Source organism: Eptatretus burgeri, chromosome 3, assembly GCF_056783735.1.
Source record: "Eptatretus burgeri isolate ZD-2024b chromosome 3, Ebu_testis_v1, whole genome shotgun sequence".
In the NCBI taxonomy this organism is placed as follows: Eukaryota; Metazoa; Chordata; class Myxini; order Myxiniformes; family Myxinidae; genus Eptatretus; species Eptatretus burgeri.
Genome location: NC_140963.1, coordinates 1,817,008 through 1,844,079, shown reverse-complemented (window position 1 = coordinate 1,844,079; position 27,072 = coordinate 1,817,008). Strand labels below are relative to the sequence as shown.

General features: G+C 42.2%; 1 protein-coding gene across 2 annotated transcripts in view; it reads right to left on the bottom strand.

Annotated features, from left to right (window-relative positions):
* DNAJC10 (DnaJ heat shock protein family (Hsp40) member C10) overlaps window positions 1–27,072 on the bottom strand; it is a 235,117-nt gene that overhangs the window by 170,249 nt on the left and 37,796 nt on the right. For both annotated transcript variants that reach the window (XM_085872233.1, XM_085872232.1), the window contains exons 8-11: window positions 21,378–21,455; window positions 13,418–13,461; window positions 1,313–1,459; window positions 783–872 (exon numbers count right to left, since the gene is read on the bottom strand). In XM_085872233.1, coding sequence (XP_085728359.1) covers window positions 783–872; window positions 1,313–1,459; window positions 13,418–13,461; window positions 21,378–21,455 — 359 coding nt within the window. The remainder of the gene's footprint in view (window positions 1–782; window positions 873–1,312; window positions 1,460–13,417; window positions 13,462–21,377; window positions 21,456–27,072) is intronic.

Here is a 27,072-nt window from a genome sequence, read left to right as displayed (position 1 = left end):
GAAAATATTGATATGGGGTAGAGGAAAATAAAATGACAAAATGTTCTTTGAAGACTGTATTTTAAGGAAACCTTACAGTTTCTTTCAAAAGGTTTTACATTTGTTACATTGCCGTGAGTGGGATGTGGAGGTAGGAGAGGAGGAATGGACACACAAAATTAACAAAAGAAAAACAAGTGCCAAAAGAATGAGGAAAAAAACAAACTGTAGGGAAGTTTTGTATCAATCAGTTTTTGAGAACATATTTGAAAAAAACCAAATGAAATCAAAATACAAGATGGCCACCCAATGTTTCAACCAATCACCTTCTTTGAAATGCACGCACCGTCTTCAAATTATAAAACCCCCAAATGCAAGATGGCTGTTGAATCAAACAAATAAATCATATATCTCTGTACATAAGTAGGAATACCACATATAGTTTGTTGGTTTTTAAGATAAAAGACCAGCACATTCTTCTTTATCATGGTGGATGTAGGTACGTACATAATGTCTCTCTCTCTCTCACACACACACACACACACACACACACACACACACACACACACACACACACACACACACACACACACACACACACACACACACACACACACACACACACACACACACACACACCCCCACACACACACACACACACACACACACACACACACACACACACACACACACACACACACACACACACACACACACACACTTCAACTTTATTTGTTTAAACAAATAATGCATGTGTCGCTGTTGATGGGAGGGAGCGGGGAACCTTGAAAAAGAGTGATTACCTCCAAATGAGCACTTTGAAGGGTTTCCATATCTGGTAAGGTCTGTATCACTTCATTGTAAATCTCTCTGGCATCCAGACTTCTCAAAACCTGAAAGTTTCAATATTAATGAAACATTACATTTTTGTGAGTACAATTTAATGGTATGTGGCAAATGATCAAATGGCCAAGAATCAAATCATGTCTTAAACCAATTTATCTCTGGTTATTGTTTCATATTAGTAGTTTGATATGAATTGCTCCATGAACAGTTTGAATGAGGAATTGTTAAAACACGTTACAGATGTTCAAGGATGGGGCATGTCCTCACCACTTCCGAGTTACCTTCCAGTTTGTAGTAAATTTAATGACAACATACATGCCGCAAATAAAGGTTAGAGTTAAATCTTTAAACTGCAGTCTTCAGCTGTTTTAATGATGCCGCTTAATACATTCAAAGCGATAATATAATTTGTGCCACGTCAGTGTGGAACCATGATGGAATGAACGATTAGCCATGAAGGCAAAGTGGAAGGGAGACAAACATGTACCAATGGTTCACCGTCTTGAAGACCAGAATCATTGAAGGGATTGTATCCAGGTGGGTACAATATGGTCATGCCACCACCTGGCCCAAGCTTCAAACATGTCTGTGCCTGAGTACTGCAATCAATCCAAGCAATGACAACCAAGCCCTCCTGTTTCACAACACAACAAGGCAGCAAGAAAACAAAGCACTGCTGCACACACTTATTTAATACAAATGATAATAAAATAAAATAAAAAATGATAAAAATAGAGATGTTCTTTTTTTACCAAACCTTCAATTTTCAAGATATTAAATTAAGCTGACATCCTTTAAAGGCCCAGTCACACCTTGACGTTTTAGCCAGCAATGGCAACGTATTAAAATGTATGTAAAACGCTGGCTTAAGCTGAACTTTTGATGTTTTTTTTAAAGATTCGGATGTATTCATAACGAGTTGGTCGTATGCATAACATATTAATAACGGATACAGAACGTTTCGTTGTCTTAAGGCCCGGTCACACCTTGACGTTTTAGCCAGCGATGGCAACGTATTAAAATGTATGTAAAACGCTGGCTTACGTTGAACTTTTGATGTTTTTTTTTAAAGATTCGGACGTATTCATAGCGACTTGGTCTTATGTATAACGTATTGGTAACGGACAAAGAACGTTTCGTTGTGTTATAGATAACTTATACCAACGAATGCTGAACCTGTTGTCGGCCTACACAACCGATGCCCAACGATAGTCTAACTTAGGCATAGCGCGTTGCACGCATCGCCGACGATGTCGTGACGTAGCCTATTAAAAGGCTGACGCACAACGATTCAAATCATAACTGCCGTAGAAATGGAAGTGTCAACATCGCGGTCACACCTTGGTGATCTTGCCAGCGTATGCCGACCTAAGAAAAATGTGTCTAAAACGTTGGGGCACGTCAAATACGGTACGAGTAAGTTTGGTATGCATGAGTACAACGCTAAAGTACGCTATCATACGTCGTAGTAAGTAGAGTACGTCAAGAAATTTTAAACATGTTCAAAATTTTACGACGTACTCGGCGTATGACACACGTTCCGCATGCGATGGGGATAAGTTTTACACACGATATGTGGACGCTTACACACGTCCACAAAGGCTACTTATAAGCTACTCATAAGTCGAAACACGTCGTGGTAATGTCTTTTTTACACGAAACTTATTTCTAACTTATATTTGACGTGCTTTGAACCAATTCTTTACGTAATCCCAACACACATCGACGTATGTAGACGTATTCCAATGACGTCTTCCGGTCGACAAAAAAAAAGAAATTAACGTGTTTCTAGCTTACAACTGCCATATCAAGACGTGTTCCCAGCGGTTTTGGGAATTGGTATATAAAAATGCTGCTCATAAAAGGGGAACCCAACAGTGTTTTCGAGTCCTTTTTGAGTCGATGTCCATGTCAGCAGTAAAAGTATCAGTATCAGTATTAGTATTAGTAGTAGTTTGTTCATGTTGGCAGTAGTAGGTGAGTGTGAGGGGGAGGGTGTGGGTTATGATGGATCGTCCTTGCGTTTAACGATTTAACGATTTAAATGATAAACTCAACGATTTAAATGGCTGCAACTCCACTATTGAAAGTAGACGCTTGCGCTCAACAATTGGATTTTTTTTCCACTCAACGACTTTTAAACGGTACCACTCAGCTATTTTCATTGTTTACAATGAACGATTTAAATTGCTGTCACTCGCCTTTGTTTTTTGACGCTGGCACTCGGAAATTTTAATCGTTTCTATTGAACGTGCTAAATCGCTCAAACCCCACTATTGAAAGTAGATGCTTGCGCTCAACAATTGGATTTTTTTTTTTACACTCAACGACTTTTAAACGGTACCACTCAACTATTTTCATTGTTTACAATGAACGATTTAAATTGCTGTCACTCGCCTTTGTTTTTTGACGCTGGGGTTTGGAAATTTGAAGCGTTTCTTCTGAACGTGTTAAAACGCTCAAACTCGACTATTTTAAATAGACACTGCCGATGGACAATTGGAATCATAGCCAAGCTAGACATCGAAGTGTGAACATCCTCGTCATGCCGAAGAAAAGTTTGAAGAATGCTGCAAATAAGTGTCCTGGCCATGGCCGTGGACACTGACGGAAGGACGATCCATTATACCGACGTCTTTCAGCCTATGAGTAACTTAAAAGTAATGACTGTCGATGTGTGGCAACGATCGCGTGACGTGCCAACAACACGTTAATCATAGGTTAGTAATAAGTTTCGGGTACGCAAAACATTACCTCGGCGTGTCTCAACTTATGATTAACTTACAAGTAACATGTGTTGACGTCTGTCAACGATCGCAGACCGTGCATACAACTTGTGGCCAGCGTAGCGGAACGTGTGAGTCATACGCCGGCATACGTCGTGAAATTTCAAGCATGAAAAAAATTGAGGACAACCAAAAAGTACAATGTTTAAAGCCAACGTACAACGACGTATGGCAGCGTTTTTCAGCGTGCTCTCAATGTTATCAAAACTTACCCATAACGTATTCAACGTGTGCCAGCGTTTTAGAAAAAAAAATCAAAAATCGGCATACGTTGGCTAAAACGTCAAGGTGTGACCGGGCCTTTATAGATAACTTATACCAACGAATGCTTAGCCTGTTGTCAGCGTTCACAACCTATGCCCAACGACAGTCTAACTTATGCATAGCGCAATGCACGTATTGCCGACGATCACGTGACGTAGCCTATTAAAAGGCTGCCGCACAATGATTCAAATCATAACCGCCGGAGAAATGGAAGTGTCAACATTGCAGTCACACCATGGCGACCTTGCCAGCGTATACCGACCTCTGAAAAATGCGTCTAAAACGCTGGCGCACGTCGAATACGGTATGGGTAAGTTTGGTATACGTGAATAGAACGCTAAAGTACGCTATCATACGTCGTAGTAAGTGGAGTACGTCTTGAAATTTTAAACGTGTCAAAAATTTTACGACGTACTTGCCGTATGCCTCACACGTTCCGCATGCGATGGGAATAAGTTGTACGCACGATATGCGATCGTTGACACACGTCCACACATGTTACTTTTAAGTTACTCATCAGTCGAAACACGTCAAGGTAATGGTTAGCGGCAGTGTTCCAGACTCCCTGGTTTTTTTTATTTTGATTTTTTTCTTCGGTATGACGGTGATGTTGACACTTCAATTTCTAGTGCGGTTATAATATAATATAATTAATAGGCTGCCGATCAACGATTTAAATCATAACCGCACTAGAAATTGAAGTGTCAACATCACCGTCATACCGAAGTAAAAAATAAAAATAAAAAAACCAGGGAGTCTGGAACACTGCCGCTAACCATTACCTTGACGTGTTTCGACTTATGAGTAACTTAAAAGTAACATGTGTGGACGTGTGTCAACGATCGCGTAACGTGCCTACAACACGTTACTCATAGGTTAGAAATAAGTTTCGGGTACGCTAAACATTACCTCGACGTGTTTCGACTTATGATTAACTTACAAGTAACGTGTGTCGACGTGTGTCAACGGATCACATAACGTGCCTCCAACTTCTGGCCAGCGTAGCGGAACTTGTGAGTCATACGCTGGCATAAGTCGTAAAATTTCAAGCATGCTAAAATTTGAGGACAACCGCAAAGTACAACGATGAAAGCCAGCGTACTACGACGTATGGCAGTATTTTTCAGCGTGCTCTCAATGTTTCGAAAACTTACCCATAACATATTCGACGTGTGCCAGCGTTTTAGACAAATTTTTCAAAAATCGGTATAAGCTGGCTAAAACGTCAAGGTGTGACTGGGCCTTTAAAGAAAATCATGAATGAGAAGTTTTAAAAAGCTGGAATTTGAGACCAGTATTAAAAGTCAATTAAATTCAAGGCAATACTACATATGAAGCAGATGTGAAATAAATATGGAAAGGGCAAAGTTAAAAAAATTAAAAATTCAACTTGTAGTTTCAAACTGTTGTAACAATACACGGTGTGACATCTGAAGCAATTGTACCATGAGGTGGCGTTATTTCACTGTATCAGGGAGAAGGGTTAATTGTCTTCATCATTAGGTTATCTCATCGAGTGAAGCAGATAAAAGTGATTTGGTAGAATCGTTCAAATGGTGATACAAGCAGCATGAAAATTGGCACCATTACTCACTCATTGTATTCAGATCACTTTTCAGGGAAAAAGAGTAAATCACCTGAAATTCCAACATTGCGGCCACTTTTTTAAGATGGCCGCAAATTGGCTCCAAAAATGCAACTTTTCGTTATAGAAATTGAGAGTTGTCCGACTGAAGTGATCTTGATGTCAAGTCATATGTTTTAGACCATGCTGAAAATGATTCTTGTATCTATACAACTCTCCAATGCACCCTTATAGCGTTTTCTGGAAGATATATAAAAGCATATGTTGCATAACCCAAACAAACTGGCCTATATTTTAGGTTATAATAGACAAATGTGGTATATGGGGTCGCATTAACAGAGGGAGTACCATTGTTTCAGCAGTCGACCACATCCTTTGATGGACTACACCTACACTAGTCGTTGATACTCACCAAACTCCGACCTGTGGCTCCTAGTAGTCGCTCATGCACAGCGACGGATATACCCCGGTATACCACATTGGTTTGCGGACTAAACTAGGTGAGGGTAGCACACGGAGTATCTTTGTGTGCGACAGAGTATGTCTAACTCCAACCTTAAGGTGCACAAAATAATCTCGAGTTAAGAAATGTGGCCGCTTGAGGGTGACAGAATCACAGCCATGGATCGATTGAGATGGACCATGAAGAGTGAATGTCATGCACTACTAAGGCATATTGGTGACAGTTCACTGCTGTTCAACTTAGGATGGGGTTCAATATCAGCTAACTAAAAGTTAGTATCCCAAATGCGTTCGAATCAATCCCTCAAAGGATAGAGAGCCGCTCCTGAATCGACAGGATGTGCCAGCGTGGGAGAACGAGCCAAGGATAACGGGGTTTTAGTTATCTGGATGGCGGACAGATCACATGGAATTTAAGCGGTGTTGGCTGAAAGATCGGGGTAGGTGAAGGGCAAATGCATGAACCGAGTTGTATCCCATACATCAAAGTGCATATGCTAAAAGGTGGCAAAGGGGTAAACCCTCGGCCTGAATCTATTGGTTTTCTCGGCTCTAAAAATGGATACACAAGCCAATTCAAGACAGCAAATTAACTCGAGCAAATGTCGCCTCTGTCAGCAGGACACACAAGAAAAACATATTTCACCACGTAGTTTAGTCAATAGAGAACAGGACCGTGCTGGTGCTGGCTATGGCAACATTGAAGAAATTGTTTCATTTATCAATGCTCTGCCAATCGTGCTGAATCCAGCCAGACTAGATGAAGGTGATGGCATAGAAAACACACCGACAAGAAACAGCAGAAAATGTCATCAGAGCTGTAGATTACTGTTCAACAACACAAAGCTAGAAAGGGCCCAGAAGAAAACGTCCACTGCTGCTGCAAACACAGAAGAGAACAGCAGCAAGAGGCAAAGAACCTCTCAGCACTCCCAAGCATCATCAATGTGCATTTTATGTGATAGTGAGGCTCCGATATCAGCTTTAAAATGAGTGATGGCAAATAAACTGAATGAGAGACTTAATCAATGTGCCAGGAATCTAAGCAATGAAGACTCCTCACAAAGCTTAGTGCTGGGGATGCTGTGGCACAGGAGTTGAAATATCATCCTGCCTGCTAAGCAGCATTATAAAACAGAGAGCAGGGCCATCTTAATGTCCTTAAGCACAAGCAAAGTTCCAAAAGCTCAGCTAGCAAGGAACTATATCCCTTTTCTTTTACAGAAGTTGTCATCTGCATCACCGACATGAAGGCCGCCAGTGAAGGCAAAGATCCAGTTATATTTAAGCTTGCAGATCTAGCCTCTCTCTCTCTACAAGCAGCGACTTGAGCAACTTGGTGTAAAATCACCAGATGTGAACTCAACAAGGCTGAAGGAGCAGGTACTCTCACGTATACCCAAGCTTGAAACACATCAGAAAGGACAGGATGTACCAATTGCATTCAAGAAGGATGTAAGCTCCGTTCTTGCCGATGCTTGAAAATACAGTGAAGCTATTCACCTAACTAAAACTGCTGACATCATACGTAAAGAGATGCTGATCCACAAGTCCAAAATAAAAAAAACAAGTTCCATAACGGATTTGTTGAAGATTCCATTCCACCAACACTTCAGTTCGTGTGAAATATCAAACATGGTGTTGACATCATGTCACATGTGAAACATGGAGTATCCGAATCGGACCTCGACACGCTGCTCCGGCGCATACTCCCATACCTGACCTGTCCTCACTTGGTGGCACAAGTTTTGCAGAACAACTGCCACACAAAACACAAAGTAGAAGCAGCAACTCACAGGCACTCCAAAGATCATGATCCTCCATTTGCTGTATATATCGGGATGACGGTGTTTGTTTGCCAAGACAAGAAAGAGACAATTAATTGAAATACTTCATGAGAATGGAATCAGCATCTCGTACAACAAGGTGTTGGAAATATCCACACAGTGAGGAGAATCAGCAGTGAACCTGCAGGGCACAAATATTTCCACGTTCAAACACCCAAGCTTCGAGAATGAAGGTGAGATACGACCCCCACTCCCACTTCTCGACAGCAGAGCAAAGAAAGTTCCTGAGATTCCTGAATCTTTCTCAAACCTTCCACCAGCTTTCTTCAATAAGAACTACTCAGAACCTCATCCTGCAGCTAACCTATCTTTGCCAGATCCCAGTGTGTCCAACAGGAACTTAGCACCCGAGTATGAATGGCTGGAAAAGGTTCGCCTTAATGAAGTAGACAATTCTGTCATCCTAACATGATCAGCCAACATGCATCCCAAAAATGGAACAAGAAGTTCGAAATTAGCATTACATCACCGCTTCCACTTCTTCAAGACCAGGCACATTCTGTTGCCACCATAAAGCATGTCATGAACAAAATTAGGGGGTCAGTTGCATTCCTGAATCCAGGACAGACATCAGTCATAGCTGCTGACCTGACCAGCCGCTCTTTACCCGAGCTAAGCAGATCCAGTGGCACTGGCCTGTGGAATATTGAGAAGACACGTTAATTGTCATGTTTGGAGGACTACATATTGAAATGACAGCACTGAAATCAATTTGGACAACACTCAAAGACAGTGGATGGACGAATGCCCTTGTGAAGGCTGATGTAGCATCACCTAGTACAGCAGATTAATTCCTGCCAGCTTCAAGTGTAACTACTGTATCACAAGACAAGCACATCAGATCAGAGTGTGCAGTCTGTTGAAGCTCATGAAGGAAGCATAGAATGCCTCTGCTCGGAGGCATCTGACAGCTCAGACGTCCTGAAACAACTTGCCTTTGCCTCATGGAAAGCAAATCCTACTGAGGGTAATCTCAGTTCCTTCCATAAAGCTCGGAATAAGTGTGTGTGTCTAACCCCAGGAGAGCCAGAAAACAACATCTTTCAATGCTCAAGTCTGAACTCTCAAACCTCTCTCCCTCCTCCAAATCCTGGTGGCGTCGAATCAAATTTGTTTCTGGTGGATGTTCCCTCTCCATCCTCTCCCTTACCTCAAATGGCCGCACTGCTGATACCGCATGTGAAAAGGCTGAATGCCTAAACTCCGTGTTTGCTTATAAATCTTGTGTCCCAAACCCATCACTTTCTGTGCCCACCTTACCCAGTCACACCCAGCTATTCCTGGACTGTGTGTTCTTTTCTTCTGACAAAGTGGAGAGCTTGCTGTCAAACCCTGACTCAGATTCTGCAACCGGTCCAGACAGCATCAGCCCAAGTGTCCTAAAAATCTGCTCCTCTGCTCTTGCTCACCCTCTCTCTGTTGTATTCACCCTCTCATTTGCTCAAGGTCATCTTCCATCTGCTTGGAAATCAGCAAACATTACCACTCTGCACAAGAAAGGTGCAAAAACAGATCCCTGCAACTGTAGACCAATCAGCCTTCTCCCAATCATCAGCTAGGTTATGGAATCCATCATCGCTTCAGACATTAAATCCTTCCTCTTCTCCAATGAGTTGATTTCCAGTCATCAAGTTGGTTTCAGACGAGGCCACTCTACCCTGGGTATGCTGCTTCTGCTCTTCCAACAATGGATAAAGGTCCTCAATGCTAGGCGTGATATCAGAGCCATATCAAAGATACCACGTGATTTTGACACGGTCTGGCACCCTGCACTGCCCACCAAACTCTGCTCCGATGGTATCCAAGGCCATTTCCACTCATGGCTCGCAAACTTTCTCGCCTGTCGCAGCCGTGTGGCCCTAAATGGAGTTCTTTCATCCCCTCTTCCTGTCCAGATTGGAGTTCTTCAAGGCAGCGTTCTGGGCCTTGTTATTTTTCTGGTTTTCATCAATGATCTATCCAACTCTCTGGAAAATCCTCTTTACCTCTTTGCTGATGACTCCACCCTCTGCCATACCATCTGTCATCCCTCAGACCGGCAAGGAGCAGCTTCTTCGTGAACTGCAGATCTGGATAAAATCAAAAACTGGTCCAACACATGGAACATGTCTTTCAATTCTGACAAATCTCACACTCTCACTATGTCTCTCCAAAAGGACTGTTTGGAAAACCCCTTATCTACTTTCTCAACAATCTGCTGGAAGAAGTCCTTTCATTCAAGCTTCTGGGTCTCACAATGTGCCATTATCTTTCCTGGGAAAGTCACATTTCAAACCTGGTCTCCAAAGCCAGTCGCTGACTGGGAATCCTCCATCATGCAAAGTCCTTCCGAGGCCCACCTGAACTCCTGACCACATGCAAAGTTTTCGTCCACAGCTTAATGGAGTACACTCTCCCATCTGGGCTGGTGCTCCTGCCTCTCACCTTTCTCAGCTTCACGCTGTGAAAACCAAGGCATTTGGGATCATTGATATCTCCCACGATGAGGCTGAGTCTTCGGGCCTCTTACTCTCTCACCGCAGGCAGATCGGTGGTCTTTCTCTCTTCTGGTGGAAGGTGCAAATGCTACCACGATGGACTTGGTTGCACAGCTTTATGTAGCTGTACTTGCCAGGTCAAGTTAGATCACTATCACTCGATCCAGGACAAATTGGGGGACTGCTTTCATCAGGACACTTCACTACTTGCAACAATGAATGAAACGGAGACTCATATTACGAAGTAGCATATTTAAGAAGTGCACATTTCTTGTCAAACGCAACGGCTTCATTTCACAATAATTATTAAAAACTATTGACAAATTTTGATCATGGTACGTTGATTAATCATTATAAAAGCACCATATATGTTTATTCATAGCACAATCAGTTTCAGTCTGGTGATTTTGGATCATGGGGTCACCCCGACCCCCAAAACTTTGGATCCCTATTTTTGCTACTTCTCCCTTATTACCCGGCTAATTGTTCTGAAACTTACACATGAACACAAGACAGAAGCCCGCACAATCGCTTGGTCTTAGATTTTTCGATTTCGGATCATAGGGGCTTCCAGCGGGGTTCCCTCAAATTCACTGCAGCCTGGCATCTGTGACATTTCTCAGATTTTGGATTCAGAAGAGGTCTGAACTACAACCTTAATACATGACCATCCGCCCACTCGGCGCTCTTTGTTATTATTATTTCACCGTTTGAGGACGAAGGGTTGCTTGTCGTTATTGATTATTTCACCGTATCACGAAGAAGGGTTATTGTATTTATTAATTATTATTTCACCGTATCAGGGAGACGGGTTTAATTACATATATATATATATATATATATATATATATATATATATATATATATATATATATATATATATATATATATATATTGTTGTGGTTGACGAAATTCACAAACCACCATTCAGGTCTCTTAGGTGAGATATCTCGGTAAGTATATGTGTAGTTAGGCCCAAACCCGTTGTCTAGAGGGAATAAATGTCATTCATGAGGGCTGCGACTCTTCAGGATAGCCGTTTTACTTTTACTATCTTTATTTTGGACCAGCCGCCATTATTACCACCACCAACCACGTCTCAACAGCCATCACAACAACAACCACCAACCACAACTCCACTTCACAACAACAACCACCAACCACAACGCCGCATCACCACAACCGCCACCACCTTTACCGTCACAACTCGCCACCATCGCATCACCGTCATCTCGCGCCACTCGTGGGCACCGATGCTGGACTCGTGCAGGGCGCGCACCGAGCAGCCTGTTCAAAAACATCACGGACTTTCCGCAGAAAAACGGATCAAAAACGACTCACGCCCACTTTTGTTCCGTCCAATCGGTGAGCGACGGGCGATTTGGCCCCGCCTCCAGGGCGTTGGAGGGCGGTCGCTATATGCAAATTCATGGATCAAAAAGCATTCACGCCCACTTTTCCTCGGGCCAATGGGGAGCGAGGTGAAAGGTCGGAGGCAGAGGGTCAAAGATGAAAGAGCGAAGCCACGGGGCTTATAAAAACGACTGCGTTCGTCAGTTCGCAGAGGGCAGTTCGCAGTTGGGAGTTCGCGGAGCCAGTGAAGAGTTGGGACGAGTCAAGAGAGGAGACGGAGAGGGCGATCGGACGAAGCTGTGGAGAGGCGGCGGCGGCGAAGGCGGTTGAGGGGGTGCTCGCGTCGGATTCGGGGAACTGCGGAGGGAGAGGCCGGCGGCGCGACCGAGGTCGTGGTGGAGACGCTCGTCGCGGGACCCGAGATTTTGTGAAATCCTCCTTTCCCCGAGCATCAGCAACCCCCTCCTGTTTCCCCCCGCGCTGAGATAGTGCGACAAAAGGGGGCCCCCTTCCCACCCCCTACCAGACACTGTCCGCGAGGCCCGCGGAGTTGAGGCACCACCGCCACTTCGCGTCTCATCATCAGACGGGTAGGCCCGACACGGTCTCGGCCCCAGGCCCGCCTACCCCCTCATCCTGGAGGGTGGTTCTCTTTTCTTTTGCTTTGGGAATATGTGTTGTCGGCGCCGTCTGTGAAGTAAAATTGTATAAGTGTTGCCGAGTGCCCGGTAGCCGGATAGATCTGCATTGTTGCATTTGCTTTTTGTCTTCTTCTTTTACATGTGCTTTTGGTGGAATTGTATATGTGTGCTTTCCGTTCATCGCGAAATAAATGTGCTTATTGTTGAACTGTTTTCCCGCTTCGCTTCGTCATTTCTTTCATTGAATCCCCATCTTGCTTCACGTAAAGGGTTGGTCGTGGGCTAAGAAGCCCGATAATTAATCGAACCGTCGAGGCCGACGAATAACACCGCTCGGTTATCCCGATAGTACGGAACGGGTCGCTTAAGTGGCCCGTGTCCGAAGTCGACCTGCGGCGAGGTGCGATCGCCCGGTCTACCCTCCGTGTGGGTACTTAGGTAGGTCGAATTTGGCGAGCAACCCTATCCCACGCGGGGGCCGATTGGCACGATCGCGGTGAGACCGAAAGGTCCAACCGTGACTGGTTCCCGGCGTTAGTCCGAGAGGGTCACGACTGGATTGTCCGTCCGGTGGGCGACGTGCCGCGATTCGAGTAACGTGGCCGTCAGCATGCCGGCGGGCGCGAATCCGCAACAATATATTCCTATTCCTATTTAAAGGTAAATAAAAGTAGGTGTTCTAGTGTCCATTAGATTTGAAGTTTTAGCACTGTTTGTAAATGTGTTTGATGTTTCTACAAGCCATGAATACAATGCATTGAGATTAAAAATATCACATGGTTTGGAATGACAGAAGTTTTTATTCATTTTGAACAGATTCTGATTACTCTTTATGAAATGGTGGAGTTTAATGTGAATATAAAATCATCATTTCCAACTTGTACCATTGTTACAAGCATGCATTCACAAAAATAATTTTCTGAGTAACAAAATCGTTTCTTCAAAGAAGAAGACCTTTCTTAAAACAACAAAACGATGAGAAAATCTTTCTTCCGGCTAGAAATTTTTGCTTAAAGTTTTCATCTTTCAAGAAAACTTCTTATTTAAAGAAAATATTTCCAAACTAATTTTTTTTTTTTTGCAGTATGAACACAATGTGAAGGATACATTTGCATTGGATGCATGCAAAAACAAACTACGGTATTTTCGATTTGAAATAAATTTCAACAAAACTCACCAACATGCCAGCCAGCTTTTGTCTCGTGCGTTGAGACAGGCAATCTGAAAACCAGAATGTATCAAAATGAGTGAGTGGATCTGAGTATCAAACCAAGTGAGTGGATCTGAGTTTCAAAATGAGTGAGTGGATCTGAGTTTTAAAATGAGTGAGTGGAGCTGGGTATCAAACTGAGTGAGTGGAGCTGGGTATCAAACCGAGTGAGTGGATCTGAGTTTCAAACTGAGTGAGTGGATCTGAGTGTCAAACTGAGTGAGTGGATCTGAGTGTCAAACTGAGTGAGTGTATCTGAGATTGTGTTTTAGCCAAAACAATTTTCACAACTCTTCAAAATTTACATTATGCATAGAATGCCTTATTAGATTAAAAAAAAAAAGCGTAAAATATTTTGAACACTTAGATCTGTTAAAAAACAAAAGAGAAAAATAATAAGTTATTTTTGGAAAAAAACAATGAAGAGAAAGTGATGATGGTGTCGTAATGAGAATATAAGGAAATAAAGCACACCATGATAATTATAGTATAAATGTTGATGCATCATGGAAATCCATGACACGGAGCTGCAGTAATGAGAGGAGAACCCACAATTAGTTTTGCAAAAAACCTCCAGAGAATGAAACCATACATGTTGAGACTTGCAGAAGATATAACCATGAAATGTAACCCACATCACCCCCACACACACCACCCCCTTAAAGGAAAACCGAATTGAAATTTCAAACATTTTGAATGAGATTCGGTCATCGTAGAAATTTGAGTGAATGTGGTCAAAATGGACACTCAAAACCCTCATAAAATTAGAAATCAGTCAAAGCATGTAGTCAAAGGGCTACTCTTGTGAAAGTACCATTCAATATTTTAAACCTAAAAATAAATGTGATAACAAATAGGAAATTAAATCATGAGATTTGAACTCACAATAATGAAGGACAGGAAATATATACTCATTCATTATTATCAGTGCTGACAGTGACTGGTGATGAGTGGCAACGCTGGAGCGCAGTCCTGGACGATCAAAAGGGGGGTTTCTGGTTAGAGTACACTGTAGTCGAACTCGCCAGTGTATGACTGAATTTCATTGAACCTCCCCCTATAGGATAGGGGAAGGCTTATCACTGTTGTAGGGTTTGTTTCTACAATTAGTGCCCCCGATTTTTAATGGTAACTCAGAGTTTATTAAACCCTTAAGAGTACTAAAGCACCATTTACAAAAATAAAATAAAATTCTTCTTCCTGCACTCCCAATTTCCATGATGTATTGATTTCCAAGCTGTATCTCAGAGCCGGCTGAGATTTTCGGAAATAAATTTTACATCGATAATGTGAATAGAAAGCCCAGTCACACCTTGACGTTTTAGCCAACGTATGCCGATTTTTAAAAAAAATTTCTAAAACGCTGGCACACGTTGAATACGTTATGGGTAAGTTTTGATAATATTGAGAGCACGCTGAAAAACACTGCCATAGTCGTTGTACGCTGGCTTTAAACGTACTTTTCGGTTGTCCTCAAATTTTTGCATGCTTGAAATTTCACGACGTATGCTGGCGTATGACTCACACGTTCCGCTATGCTGGCCACAAGTTGTATGCACGGTCTGCGATCGTTGACAGAAGTCAACACATGCTACTTGTAAGTTAATCATAAGTTGAGACACGCCGAGGTAATGTTTAGCATACCCGAAACTTATTTCTAACCTATGATTAACGTGTTGTTGGCACGTTACGCGATCGTTGCCACACGTCGACAGACGTTACTTTTAAGTTACTCATAGGCTGAAAGACGTCGGTATAATGGATCGTCCTTGCGTCAGCGTCCACAGCCACGGCCAGGACACTTATTTGCAGCATTCTTCAAACTTTTCTTCGGCATGACGAGGATGTTCACACTTCGATGTCTAGCTTGGCTATGATTCCAATTGTCCATCGGCAGCGTCTATTTAAAATAGTCGAGTTTGAGCGTTTTAACACATTCAGAAGAAACGCTTCAAATTTCCAAACCCCAGCATCAAAAAACAAAGGCAAGTGACAGCAATTTAAATCGTTCATTGTAAACAATGAAAATAGTTGAGTGGTACCGTTTAAAAGTCGTTGAGTGTAAAAAAAAATCCAATTGTTGAGCGCAAGCGTCTACTTTCAATAGTGGAGATGCAGCCATTTAAATCGTTGAGTGGCAGCCGATGAATAGCAAACCCCACGTCACCGGCAAAGATAAACTGCCGCACGATATGGATAAGTTAGGCTATCGTTGGGCATAGTTTGTGAACGCCGGCTACACGATAATTATTCGTTGGTATACCGTATCTATAAGTTATCGAAGCGCTCTATGCACATTATTAGTTCATTGTGCCTTTGTCCAACCCGTTATGAATAGACCTAAATCGTAAAAACAAGCCATAGCTCATTGTTGAAAAAGCCCCATAAAAAATTAGCCGCGAAGAACTTCAAACAATGGTGCAAAGATGTCTCCTACCCGTGGACACGCGGACGCAAGGAGGATCTATCATAACCCACACCCTCCCCCTCACACTCACCTACTACTGCCAACATGAACAAACTACTACTAATACTAATACTAATACTAATACTAATACTGTTACTGCTGACATGGACATCGACTCAAAAACACTGTTGGGTTCCCCTTTTATGAGCAGCATTTTTATATACCAATTCCCAAAACCGCTGGGAACACGTCTTTATATGGCAGTTGTAAGTTAGAAACACGTTCATTTATTTTTTTTGTCGACCAGAAGACGTCAATGGAATACATCTACATACGTCAATGTGTGTTGGGACTACGTAAAGAATTGGTTCAAAGCACGTCAAACATAAGTTAGAAATAAGTTTCGCGTAAAAAAGACATTACCGCGACGTGTTTCGACTTATGAGTAGCTTATAAGTAGCCTTTGTGGACGTGTGTAAGCATCTGCATATCGAGTGTGCAACTTATCCCCATCGCATGCGGAACGTGTGTCATACGCCAAGTACGTCGTAAAATTTTGAACATGTTAAAAATTTCTTGACGTACTCTACTTACTACGACGTATGATAGCGTACTTTAGCGTTCTACTCACGTATACCAAACTTACTCATTCCGTATTTGACGTGCCCCAACGTTTTAGACACATTTTTCTTAGGTCGGCATACGCTGGCAAGATCGCCAAGGTGTGACTGCGATGTTGACACTTCCATTTCTACGGCAGTTATGATTCGAATCGTTGTACGTCAGCCTTTCAATAGGCTACGTCACGACATCGTCGGCGATGCGTGCAACGCGCTATGCCTAAGTTAGACTATCGTTGGGCATAGGTTGTGTAGGCCGACAACAGGTTCAGCATTCGTTGGTATAAGTTATCTATAACACAACGAAACGTTCTGTGTCCGTTACTAATGCGTTATACATAAGACCAAGTCGCTATGAATACGTCCGAATCTTTAAAAAAAAACATCAAAAGTTCAACGTAAGCCAGCGTTTTACATAAATTTTAATACGTTGCCATCGCTGGCTAAAATGTCAAGGTGTGACTGGGCCTTAAGGTTTGTCCGATTGAAACAAAATTGCCATCTCTAGATAGCCGAGAGGAAGGTGCATTTACGCTTTACATGGTATCCCTCCAAGTTTGAGGTAATGGTCAAGGTAAAGTGGCAGTCTGAAAAGAAAAAAAAAATGCACTTTTTGTCGTTGCTCAATCTTGCCAATGCGGAATCTCAGATGACTCGGCCTTACAAGATGTTCTTGCATTGTAATAGTGAACCTGCATTGAAGTTGTGCACTTGATATTTGACTTGTGTCCTTGACCTACTTTTTTTGGATAGTGACCTAATTGACAAAAATCACCTTTTTGATCATAACTTGAATAATTTTCCTTCGATTTTCATGATGTTTGGTTTTATGGATAGATTGCAGATGGGACACTTTTTAATTTACATTCTATCACTAAATGTTGAAGGTTAAGGTCATATGATGGTCTGAAAAAAATATTGCCTTCATTGGATTGTGGGTCAAAGGTAAGGCGCAGGCAACACCAAGGGTACCCAGGCAAAAATAGCATTCCTTTCCTATAGTAATTCTCTGCAGACTACTGTCGTTGGAACTGCTACTAACTATAGTATATGAGAGTACAATTCTCATATAATATAGTTCTAACTAGCATTTTTGCCTGGGTAAGCTGGTGGAGGCTTACACTTGGCGATCGCTTTGTTATCACAGATATCTAGTATTTTCTTGCTCGTAAATATAATATGTTGTATGCATAAAATTATGTGAACGATGAAATAAAAATCCAAAATTAGAATCATCATTTTTGATAATCATCGACTTGAGAGTAGCTTATACCACAAACTTGTTCCTGTTTGACTAATAATAAACTCTGTTGGACAAATTGGGTTTGGCCTGTTTAGTAATCCCACCGGAGCATGGAGACGTTGATGCTCTAATCCCAGGTTCACAATAACACATTTCCATTTGTTAATTGCCTTTTCATCTCCTTGTTTTTCATGTGAAATACACCGATTTTTCATCATGTCCTTTGTCCTGAATGTGATACATGCAGACACTTCCGCGTATTGTAGGGGAAATGTTATACATTGATCTTCATCAGTTGTAATTTCCAGGCATTGGCCAATCCTTTAGAAAATGCATAAAATCGATGATTCTAGGCCCTGTCAGAAAAAGAACAATAATTGAATAAATAAGAAAATGAAACACTGAAAATCGATATCCCTTCAGCAAATTAATAAAAATAAAACAAAAATTCAGGAAATTAAGCAATCCTTCCACCTTACCCTTCCCTTTCACCTCACACTACCCATCCACCTCACCCAACCTTCCACATCACCATCCCCTTCCACCTCACACCCTACCCTTCCACCTCACCATCCCCTTCCACCTCACCCAACCCTTCCACCTCACCCTACCCTTCCACCTCACCCGACCCTTCCATTCCATTCCACCTCACCCTACCCTTCCATTCCACCTAACCCTACCCTTCCATTCCATTCCACCTCACCTTACCCTTCCATTCCATTCCACCTCACCCTACCCTTCCATTCCATCTCACCCTACCCTTCCATTCCACCTAACCCTACGCTTCCATTCCACCTAACCCTACCCTTCCATTCCATCTAACCCTACCCCTTCCATTCCACCTCACCCTACCCTTCCATTCCACCTCACGGGTACTTCTCTCCTTCGCTTTACAAGTTGCCAATTTGGATTTACATATTGGCAATATATCAAATTGGAAGCACAAGTACATGTTGGATGACATTACATTATGAAAAGTTAACTTCGATTTGGATAAGAGCAAACTGTTCAGAGAAGTATAATCATTGTCCAAGGGCAAATTATTTTAATTATCTGAACTCTGCCTGTCTTTTGGCACTTTTTGGTTTGGAGATTAATATCCCCCAAAGTATTCATCAGGATTGTTTCAACTGTTTCCAAGACACCTGGAAATTTTCACCTGTAAAACAGAGGGGTTTTTTTGCATTACACACTACACAAGCTTGGAAATAATTTAAGAAGCTGCTGGAAGATAATCACCATCAATGAAGTAATTTCAGAGTTTAAGGAAAACATACAAAACAAGAGAGGGCAATGTCATGTAACAGAACTTTCATAACTAAAATGTAGAAAGAAAAAAAAAATCTCAAAAATATAATCTGCAAAATTATAACACCGCTATCCCAAGTATCAACAAACCATATATTAGAAGACTGGTACTTCATGAAATAAATGTGGTACCAAAACTTTTTGTGCAAGAATTAATAACAAGTTGTAATAATAAATATTGCCCTGTTGTGTTTCTAAGTTACTGCTTTAGTTACCCCAAACATGCGAAGCCAAAACTGGAGTTAAGCAATTGGTTAATGTCCGTCCGTCCGTCCGTCTGCCTACAAACGTCGGTTTATAACCAAGGAATAACATATTTAAATTGAATGTTATATTTTCAACATGAATAGGAATATGAATAGGAAGACAAGTTTGCTGTTTTAACGTAGTTTGTCTCAGAATTTGTCCTGATCGCGCATGCGTACACAGAGGAGTGAGATAATCTTTTTACTGTCTGTGTGTCTGTCTGGCAGTGAAACAAAATTGAGAACCATTTCAAACAGGAAATGTAATGTTTTTAAGGACGTTATAAAGGACACAAACACCAGGCACGAATAACTAATATAACGTGTTAGATAGGGTGATGCAATCAAAACTGGGTAAAACGGTGGTAAAACCCAGAATTAATTTATTTATATGACTTTTACAATGTTTATTTTATTTAACATGAATTATACAATTGAACAATACAGAACACAAATCACCTTCTTATCACTTTTAAAACCCTTCCGTTTTATCTGAACCTGGACATGTTAAATATGGTGGTGTATAATAATATTGAAGTATAAGACTGCTTCAATAGCTATAAACTTCTGGAACTTATTTTAAGGATCTTTAAAATCATTATTTTGATGAGGTTCGTACAGAGATGATAATTTCAGCGGAAGAAGTCAGTCGGATGGAGAAGCTGTTGAATATATGTACGAGAGAGAGGATTCAATTCCAGAGGAATGGAGGACAGGGTTATTTGTGCCGATATGAAAGGGGAAGGGCAATGTTCAAGATCGAGGGAAGTACAGGGGCATTATGCTCATGAATCATGTCATGAGGGTGCTGGAGAAGATTCTGGATGGAAGGATAAGGGAAAGTGCGGAGATGGAGATCAGAGAAGAGCAGCAGGGGTTTAGAAACGACAAGGGGATGACGGATGGGATGTTTGTGCTGAGACAGCTGGTGGAGAAGAGGTTTGAGGTGCAACAGGAGATGGCATTGGGATTTGTGGACATGTCGAAGGCTTATAACCATCCCGAGAGAGATGGTGATGGTGACACTGACATGGATGCGAGTGCAGGAAGCAGAAGTTAGGTTGGTGGAAGGGATGTACAAGGGAATGAAGGTAAGAGCTTTGGTTGGTCCTCGGATGTCTGAGGAGTTTGGCGTGAACATCGGTTTGAGGCTGGAAAGCACTCTCAACCCACTCATGTTTATCATGGTGATGGAGATGGGAAACAGGAAGGTGAGCTTGAGGGGTAGTATGGGGAGGAACTGTATGCAGATGATCTGCCTGTTGTGGTGGAGAGTGGGTGGGAGATGCAGGAAGTGCTGGGGTAGTGGAAGGAGGCATTTGGGAAGCATGGGCTGAAGTGGGTTGGGCAGCAGTGAAATAAATGAATATCAGGTTGGAGTGAGAAGGAGATCAGACAGGGAAATACGTTTGAATATCTGCGAAGAGAGGCAGAGGTAAGGAGGAGGATTGAGGTGGGTGTGAATGCATGGAAGAGGGTGTAGGGAGTAATGGCAGACAGGAAGATATCAAGAAAATTGAAAGGGAAAGTTTTGATGTCATGTGTAACGCTGGCCTACCTTTACAGTCTGGAGACGGTGGCACTGACAGAGAGCCAACAACAGATGCTGCATGTTTGCGAGAACAACTGGGTCAGGAGGATTGTGGGAGTGAAGAGGGTGGATGAATTGAGGGAGGAGATTGGTGTGCCAATGAGTTTGACGGGGAGATTGGTGAAATGCCCGCTGAGATGGGCTGGACATGGTGCGGATAAGGAAGAGAGAATAATGGCAAAGAGAGCGGATAGTTTCAGGGAGCAAGGTCGGAGGAAAAGAGGTGGACCACAGTTGAGAAGTGAGGATTGTGTGAGGAGGGATATTCATAAGGTAGGGGTGGTTAGAGAGTGGAGAGAGTTGGCTGAGGACAGATGGAGGTGGTGGAGGATCGTGGTCAAGGCAGGGCAGAATTTTTGTGCCATCGGACATCACTCTTTATTAAGGGAAGAAGAGGAGAAGAAGATTTTATTAATATTGAAGGATAGACCTGAACACTGCATGGGGTAACGTGTTCTATGTACTCTCTAGTTTGAGAAGTGTTTGGGAATGAAAGCATGCTGTGGTATATACCTGTATCCACAGCACAGAAAGTGATGAGAGATGCCACTCCCACTGAAGCAGCTTGCTGAAAAAAGCTTTCCAGGTTTCCTGCAAAACAATACCAGGAAAATAAGCTGACTGGGAATTGCAGACATGGAACTTCAAAACCCTGTGAGGATCACTCTAAAGATTTCAAAAGTAGATCGGGAATGCATTTTCTGGAAAATAAAATGTGAAGGGACTGTCACTGATGTGCACTATTCTTAAACAGCCAACAACCTTTTTGCACAACTCATTGATCGTTCCAATCAAGCACCAAATATAGAACAATGAGGTTTCAAGGACAGTCAAAATGCAAATTCACTTTTATACTCAAAGTGTTTTGAAATTTCTAAAATTGCTCATTCAAAGTTTTCAATGGCCAATTGTAAATACTGAATGGGTATTTCGAAATTAATTCAAGTAATAACAAGGTGGAGAATTAATACAGTAATAACAAGGTGGAGAAGAACATCCTCCAGCCAATAAAGAAAAAAACAACTTCACAACAAAAACACCAAATATGGTGCCAAACCTCATGTTTACCATACCTGTTCATTTAAGGATAGGTGCCATGAAAATTATTTAAAGCTTTGGGGAACTCTTATTTGAAGGCCAGGAAACATAATTGCCTCAGGTAACTGGAAGAAATACCATCTAATCACCTCTACTGTGAGAATTTGAATCATGCTATTTACAGGATATATCTGGTAGCCTCGGAGGCTACGTTTAACTTTCTGCATGAATGAAGGGAAAAACAATGTAATATACTGAACCGTGAGACCATAGTTTCAAAATCATGTTTGTGTCAATGAGATGTGTACACGATAACGAGAGCGCTTTTCATTTCAAGTATTTACTGAATTGTGGTACTTTTCGATTTATTATCATTCATAACGGCCAAATGGCTGAAAAATTAATGGGTGCATTGTCGTGCCACAAATACGTCGAGAGTTCTCCACCTCAATTTATTACAAGCAAAAGTAGAAATACCACCTTTGGTACATGCATTTGACTTTGCGTGGAGCATTTACCACATATTTACCATTAAAATGTTACTTTAGGAATGTCCTCACATATTTAACTGCACATCAAGTCGAAAGCCTAGTAGCTATTAGAAAAACGATATACATGTAGACTGCATGAGAGAACCGAGTCCATCTTTAGATATTATGTGGTGGTGGTGGTGGTGGTGGTGGTGGTGGTGGTGGTGGTGGTGGTGGTGGTGGTAGTGGTTTAGCAGCAATAATGGAATAAAAGCTTATTAAACCAGGACAAAGCCTCCAGTCTGTAAGTCTAGCAAAACCAATTACTCATTGGCAGCTCTGCTTTCTTTTTCAAGAGGATGTGAAAGAAAAATGCTCATTACTGTGACCTGCAAAAGCAAAGAGCAAAAATTATGATTCCATTGACCCGATATGATTCCATTGACCAGGGCATCATGGATTGGTTATGTCTCAATGCAGGAAAGTATCCAGACCCTTGACTTAAGGGGGAGCCCAAGGTACCAAGAGTGCAGTAAGCATGAGCTGTCACAGCATAGGGTTTAACGGCCTCCTCAATGAACCCGGGCAGCAGAGAGGGGCATGAGGGAAAGCCCCCAAAAGTTACAGCATTTCATTCGTTTTGAGGGCAAAATCGGATTAAATTACCTCAAAGCATATACTATACTAAAATGGCACTCAGGTGATCACATACTTCCACCAGACTGAACAGTTTACATTTTGAAACACATTGATAGGTCAGATCTGAATCCGGACCTGAACCAAAATATAATCAGGTTGTTCTCGTCACCGAACCAACTCATCTACCAAGTTTTGTCCGAATCCATCTCCAACTCTTTGAGATACCATGATTATATATATATATATATATATATATATATATATATATATATATATATATATATATATATATATATATACATATATATATATATATATATATATATATATATACATACATACATACATATATATATATATATATATATATATATATATATATATATATATATATATATATACATACATACATACATACATACATACATATATATATATATATATATATATATATATATATATATATATATATATATATATATATATATACATATACATACATACATACATACAGCTGTGGAAAAAAATAAGAGAACACTCCAAAAAAATTTAAATCAGCATCTCCACATGTATGGCAGCCATTCCATTCCAGTGTCTGTTGAATTCCAACACAGGCACACTTCATTCTACTTAGTGATGCACTCATTAGGTGATCACCTGAACCGAATCTTATTTAACAAGGAAAAGTATAAAAACCACTGCTGTGGTCATCACTATCCTCTTGCAATAGGACCAGCTGGATGGCAAAAACAGTGCTAGTAGTACCTCAAAAGTAATTGGAATCAAAAAAATAACTACTGACCATGCCAAAAGAGTTGAAAAGAAAAGTTTTGAATGAGGAAAAGAAGGGTTCATTTCTGGCTTTACTGGCAGAGGGATACAGCGAGCATCACGTTGCTTCCATTCCATAAAATTTTAAAGACGGCGGTTCATAAGAACAAGGTCAAGCAGCAGACATTGGGGACAACAAAGCTACAGATTGGCAGAGGGCGAAAACGACTTTCCACTGACTGGAATGACCGCCAACTCATTCGAATGTCACTCAACAATCATAGGATGACATCAAGTGACCGACAAAACAGAATGGCAAACGGCAGCTGGGGTGAAGTGCACGGCAAGGACGGTCCGAAACAGGCTCCTAGGAGCAGGGCTGAAGTCGTGCAAAGCTAGAAAAAAGCCCTTCATCAATGAGAAGCAAAGAAGAGCCAGGCAGAGGTTTGCAAAAGACCATAAGGATTGGACCGTAGAGGACTGGAGTAAGGTCATCTTCTCTGATGAGTCCAATTTTCAGCTTTGCCTAACACCTGGTCGTCTAATGGTGAGACGGAGACCTGGAGAGGCCTACAAGCCACAGTGTCTCGCACCCACTGTGAAATTTGGTGGAGGATCGGTGATGATCTGGGGGTGCTTCAGCAAGGCTGGAATCGGGCAGATGTGGGTACAAGGTTGTCCTGCAAGAACACTTGCTTCCTTCTGCTCTGACAATGTTCCCTAACTCTGAGGATTGGTTTTTCCAGCAGGACGATGCTCCATGCCACACAGCCAGGTCACTCAAGGTGTAGATGGAGGACCATCAGATCAAGACCCTGTCATGGCCAGCCCAATCTCCAACCTGAACCCCATTGAAAACCTCTGGAATGTGATCAAGAGGAAGATGGATGGTCACAAGCCATCAAACAAAGCCGAGCTGCTTGAATTTTTGTGCCAGGAGTGGCATAAAGTCACCCAACAGCAATGTGAAAGACTGATGGAGAGTATGCCAAGACGCATGAAAGCTGTGATTGAAAATCAGGGTTATTCCACAAAATATTGATGTCTGAACTCTTCCGAAGTTAAAACATTAGTATTGTGTTGTTTAAAAATGAATATGAACTTGGTTTGTTTGTATTATTTGAGGTCTGAAAACACTGAATCTTTGTTGTCATTTTGACCAGTTGTCATTTTCTGCAAATAAATGCTGTAAGTGACAATTTTTTTATTCGGAATTTGGGAGAAATGTTTTCAAACTGTTCTACCATGGTGTGGATGGGAGGAGAAATGGTGTCGGGGTAATCCTGAAGGAAGATTATGTCAAGAGGGTATTGGAGGTGAGGAGAGTGTCTGACCGAGTGATGAGTGTGAAGTTGGAAATTGAAGGGGGGATGATGAATGTCATCAGTGCATATGCCCCACATACGGGGTGTGAGATGGAGTATAAAGAAGATTTCTGGAGTGAGTTAGATGAAGTGGTGGAGAGTGTATCCAAGGATGAAAGAGTGGTGATTGGAGCAGATTTCAATGGACATGTTGGAGAAGGGAATAAAGAGGATGAGGAGGTGATGGGGAGGTACGGTCTCAACAAGAGAAATGTGGAAGGGCAAATGGTGGTAGAATTTGCAAAAAGAATGGAAATGGCAGTGGTAAATACGTATTTCAAGAAGAACGAGGAACACAGGGTGACATACAAGAGTGGAGGAAAGTGCACACAGGTGGATTACATCTTGAGGAGGAGATGCAACCCGAAAGAGATTAGTGACTGTAAGGTTGTGGCAGGGGAGAGTGTAGCTCGACAGCATCGATTGGTGGTCTGTAGGATGACTTTAGAGGTGAGGTTGAGGAAGAGAGTGAGGGCTGAACAAAGTCCAGATGGTGGAAACTGAAGGAGGAAGACTGTTGCGTGAAATTTAGGGAGGAGGTGAGACAGGCGTTGGATGGTGGTAAAGATGGGTGGGATGATTGGGCAACGACAGCAGAAGTTGTGAGGGAGATAGCAAGGAAGGTACTTGGTGTGACATCTGGACAGAGGAAGGAAGATAAGGAGACTTGGTGGTGGAATGAGGAAGTACAGGAAAGTATAAAGAAGAAGGGGTTGGCGAAAAAGAAGTGGGATAGTCAGAGAGATGAAGAAAGTAGGCAGGAGTACAAGGAGTGGTGTCGAAAGGCAAAAAGAGAGATGGCAAAGGCCAAGGAAAAGGCATATGACGAGCTGTATGAGAAGTTGGATACAAAAGAAGGGGAAAGGATTTATACCGATTGGCAAGGCAGAGGGACCGAGCTGGGAAGGATGTGCTGCAGGTTAGGGTGATAAAGGACGCAAATGGGAATGTGCTGACGAGCGAGGAGAGTGTGTTGAGAAGGTGGATGGAGTACTTTGAGGAGCTGATGAATGAAGAAAATGAGAGAGAGAGAGAAGGTTGGAAGAGGTGGAGATAGTGAATCTGGAAGTGGGGTGGATCAGTAAGGATGAAGTGAGGACTGCTATGAAGAAGATGAAAAGTGGAAAGGCGGTTGGCCCAGATGGTATACCAGTGGAGGCATGGAAGTGCTTAGGAGAGATGGCAGTGGGGTTGTTAACCAGATTGTTTAATAAAGTCTTGGAAAGTGAGAGGATGCCGGAGGAGTGGAGATTAAGTGTACTGGTTCCGATTTTCAAGAATAAGGGTGATGTGCAGAGCTGTGGAAATTACAGAGGGATAAAGTTGTTAAGCCACACCATGAAGTTGTGGGAAAGAGTAGTGGAAGCTTGGTTCAGAGGAGAGGTGACGATCTGTGAGCAGCAATATGGGTTTATGCCAGGAAAGAGCACCACTGATGCAATGTTTGCTTTGAGAATGTTGATGGAGAAGTATAGGGAAGGCCAGAAGGAGTTACATTGTGTGTTTGTGGATTTAGAGAAAGCTTATGATAGGGTGCCAAGAGAGGAGTTGTGGTATTGTATGAGGAAGTCGGGAGTGGTGGAGAAGTATGTGAGGATTGTGCAGGATATGTATGAGGACAGTGTGACAGCGGTGAGGTGTGCGGTAGGAATGACGGACTAGTTTAAGGTAAAAGTGGGATTGCACCAAGGATCGACTCTGAGCCCTTTCCTGTTTGCAATGGTGATGGACAGGTTGACGGACGAGATCAGACTGGAGTCTCCCTGGACTATGATGTTCGCGGATGACATCATGATCTGTAGGGAGAGTAGCGAGCAGGCTGAAGCGAGCCTTGAGAGGTGGAGGTACGCACTGGAGAGAAGGGGAATGGTAGTCAGTAGGAGTAAGACGGAGTACATGTGCGTAAATGAGAGGGAGGGTGGTGGT